Source organism: Notolepis coatsorum (assembly GCF_963971535.1).
Source record: "Notolepis coatsorum genome assembly, chromosome: 11".
In the NCBI taxonomy this organism is placed as follows: Eukaryota; Metazoa; Chordata; class Actinopteri; order Aulopiformes; family Paralepididae; genus Notolepis; species Notolepis coatsorum.
This window is the reverse complement of record NC_140175.1, coordinates 102,650,065-102,653,829: the sequence shown is the minus strand read 5'-3', so window position 1 is coordinate 102,653,829 and position 3,765 is coordinate 102,650,065. Positions and strand designations below refer to the sequence as shown.

Below are 3,765 nucleotides of genomic sequence, written 5' to 3'. Positions count from 1 at the left end.
AGCGCCAGATACGTGACCGAACTCGCACCAATTGCGTCTTTAAAAAAATGATTGCGCAAAATGGGCTATTTTGTCAATGGAGAACTTTTTGTTCCTAAATCTACACCAATCTATCTTTCACCCAGAGTGAAAATTGTGTAATTCGCCGAGGTGGGAACGAGAATAGTTTTCTAGCCACTTCTCAGCCTTCACCATACGGCCTACAAAGCTCGAAGTACTGGGCTCAAAGTACTGGGCTCGAACCCAGCGTCTCCAGCATTGTTTTAACAAGATCTGTCTGCCGAGTCTCATTATCTGCACATTGGATTCAATATGTCAAACCGTGACGATATGTATAATATAACACAAACAGTAGGATCTACTATAATGGTTCCTTTTTTATTGCACAGACAGCGGACTCAGGGTGGTGGACATTAACAACATTAACACACAGGGTAACAGCAACAAGAGAAGCAAAACGACAACATGACAGATAAATAAGTCCTCCACCTGCAGTAGATACAGTGTCCCCATGAAACACATGGAGTAGAAATACACATATTTGCATTTACATTTGAAGTATAAAAACAAGAAACAAACAAACACACGGAGCAGATGTGTGCAGAACGTCAAAAGGAACGAGATAAAAATGTAGTGAGAATCGGATGAACAAAGATCCAACGTGTCAATGCCGTCCCTTCGATGTCAGAGTTTGTATCTACACACTTCTGGAGGGTTTTCTTTTTTCACATTTGGCTTATTGGGTTCAGCTTAAAAAAAAAAAAAAAAAAAAAAGGTTCAGGCCGGGTAATCAGATTCCAGATCTGTGCTTTAGGGGGTACTACCTCGAGCTGAGAATCACTCCATATAACTCCAATCACGTCTTGTAGAAAGAAAGACGTCTTTTTTTTTTTTTCAAGTGTCTTTGAGTGTGTTCCTCAAAGTGCATTTTGGTCAAGAGCAGTTAGGTTCTGCACCTTAGGTTCTAGCAGGATGATGGTTCTGCACTTCAACAGGTTCTAACAGCTCAGTATCAGGGTTCTACTGCCAGACAAGAAGGTTCTGTGCGCCATAGAAAATAAACAAGGCGACACGTAACTATATGATAAAGATGTTTTCTCTGCAACGACAAGGAGCGATATCTGTAAACATCAGCGAGGAAAATCATCGTTATCGGAAATCACTTGGGTTTCTAAACGACCTATATTCAGCATCACAGTCCATTCATAGTTCTAAAAACGTATACAATAAGTTAAAACTCATATGGCTTCATATAACATCTGTCCTATATCCTCTGTGATCTACAGCCTCACACCCACACACGCCCCAACATTCATAAAAAGGCTAGTCTAGCTTTCCCTCTTCTCTCTGTGTGGTTAAGATTCAAAAACACACAATAATATATTGGCTAATCTTTAAAAAAGAAATCCCACTCCCTTTTTTGTTCTCTAAGATGAAGGTCCATATAATATATATTTTTTGCACAAAATTCTACACGATAAAATAACCAACACAAATAAATGGATCAATAACAAAGCAGCACAAATTTAAAAGGTTGACTTGAAATATGTTGAAATATGACAATAATTTAAAATGGTGAATTCATGCTCTATGTTCTATACCCCATGACAAATATTTCTCGTCTAAATTTGCGAAAAGATGTTAAATCGATGGACTACAATATAAAAACTAAAAATACACACACACAGAAATGCAATTAATATGCTGTTTTTGGTAGAGACAATTCAGTATCTATGTGCCTTATTTTACCAAAATTAAATGAGACATTTCACAGAAGGCACTCGGGAGGACACTTTGCCTATTTTACATCCATAAAAACACTGCATTGTCGGACCAACACTGCTCTATTGAGATTCTCTAGTCTGGTCACTAGGTGGGAGTATAGAATAAAGGAACACTGGTCAAGTACACTGCAAATTCTAAAGCTTATATACTGAGTTTTAAAAGTCTTATTTTCAGAAAACAACCAAAAGGAATCTGCCATTGCCACTGGGGCAAGGGGGGGGGGGGGGGGGGGGGGGTCTTTGGATTGAGATCACTTTTGAAACAAGCTCACGTTTCTTTTTAAGAAAATCTGATTTTAAGACTCAAGGTAATATTAAATAACTTTAAACTTTTCTTTTGCAGTGTAATGCCTTATAGAGCACCCATGAAGCCAATCTAATACAACCATTGAGGCATTAGTCTTTCTGTTCAGGACATTATGAGATTGTAGAGATATCTTGACTTGGGACATCATTTCACTGAGTGTTATCAATGAGTTAGCCAGTGGACTTTAACAATTAGTCATGATTTAAAAAATACATGTTTACTAACCTACACAGTATATACAGTAAGAGTTTGAATGGCTTGATAACATAAAAAGAAAGGAATGATTCCAGAGTGTTTATGGGCGTTTGCGATCTCATTGGACTCATTGCCTTGTGAAAAATCTCCCCGGTCCTACAGTATATCGAGAGCCATTGATATACAGTTTCGGCGCACGACTCTGTTTATCCATGGCTCTGGACTTGAGATCAGCCAGCCTCGCTGTGATCGACCGTCGCACAGCTAGGCTGGTCCCTTTTAGGTCTGATCCCAGATCAGTGCTGATCCTCGTTCTGTTGCTGGGACTGCTGGGGTGTCTTCTCTCCCTCCTCCAGCAGTTGGTAGCGGGTCAGGAAGGGGTTCCAGCTGCTCTGCTGCTCCAGCTGTTTGTTATAGTTTTGATGACTCTTGACGTGGCGATTATGGTCGTGCTGCTGGTTATACCGCCCGTTGCGGTATTTGTAAGCTTGGTAGGTTGCGGCTGAAAAAGAAAATTGGAACGAGTCAACAACAACAACAACAACAACAACAACAACAACAACAACAACAACAACACTTTTATAACTGTATATAGTAATCTTTGTTTTAGTTATCTATTTTATTTTATGCTAAATTTATTGTATTTTTATATTATTTTATTATTAACTCAATCGATACCGCCGCCTGGTAGGATGCGGCCGGTATTGCGCTTTTGCGATCTCAGACTCATTCCCTATGATAACACCAGGCTCCCTGGATGGATAATGAATGGAAATATCTAATCAGAGAAATAACGAGCGTCGGCGAGTTGACCCGACTTTACTCGTGGTTGGCGTCCAATGAGTTAAGAATCTATCTTATTACTAAGAAAGAAAATGGTCGAGGGACCACAATAAATAGAATGTCACTGTTCTTGCTGTAAAGTACTGTAATAAGTGGCAATAAAGGAATCTGAAATCTGAAATCTGAAACGACAACAACTGAAATTAAACTACAACTTTATAGCTCTAATCCAAGTCTCTCCAACAGTTTGAAGTCAGTACTCACGGCTAATGCAGCTGACCCTGGGGGTATCCCATTGGCCGTTGGCCCGGCAACGGACGGTGGGGGTGTGTCTCTGGATGAAGCCCTGTTTGCAGTGGTAACGGACCAGAGCGTTGATCTCGTAGCGTGGCTTTAGAGACCCAAACACACGGGCGTCCTTCACCATGGGGGGCTGGTCACACGCCACTGGGGGGGGGGGGGGGCAGTTCAAGGGTCAACAAAATACAGAATACTTCCCTTTCACTGCCACACGACAGCCGGTTATGATGCTAATGATGGAGCATCGCCGTCGGTTGTGTGATAGTAAAGGGCTAACCTTCTGTCGTGTGGCAGTGAAAGGGTTAAATGCTTGTTTCTGTATGAGCCCCTGGGAGTGTGCTACATACAGTAAAAAAAAAGTAAGTAAAAAAAAAAAAGTAATTAAGAAGTAAGTAA

The 3,765-nt window shown here is 40.6% G+C and overlaps 1 protein-coding gene across 1 annotated transcript in view; it reads right to left on the bottom strand.

Annotated features, from left to right (window-relative positions):
• Nucleotides 1-387: 387 nt before the first annotated feature.
• The window catches only part of LOC311237223 (uncharacterized protein), an 18,838-nt gene continuing 15,460 nt past the window's right edge, over nt 388-3,765 (bottom strand). The window contains exons 6-7 of the mRNA XM_084325030.1: nt 3,334-3,516; nt 388-2,788 (exon numbers count right to left, since the gene is read on the bottom strand). Coding sequence (XP_084181156.1) covers nt 2,583-2,788; nt 3,334-3,516 — 389 coding nt within the window. The 3' untranslated portion in view covers nt 388-2,582. The remainder of the gene's footprint in view (nt 2,789-3,333; nt 3,517-3,765) is intronic.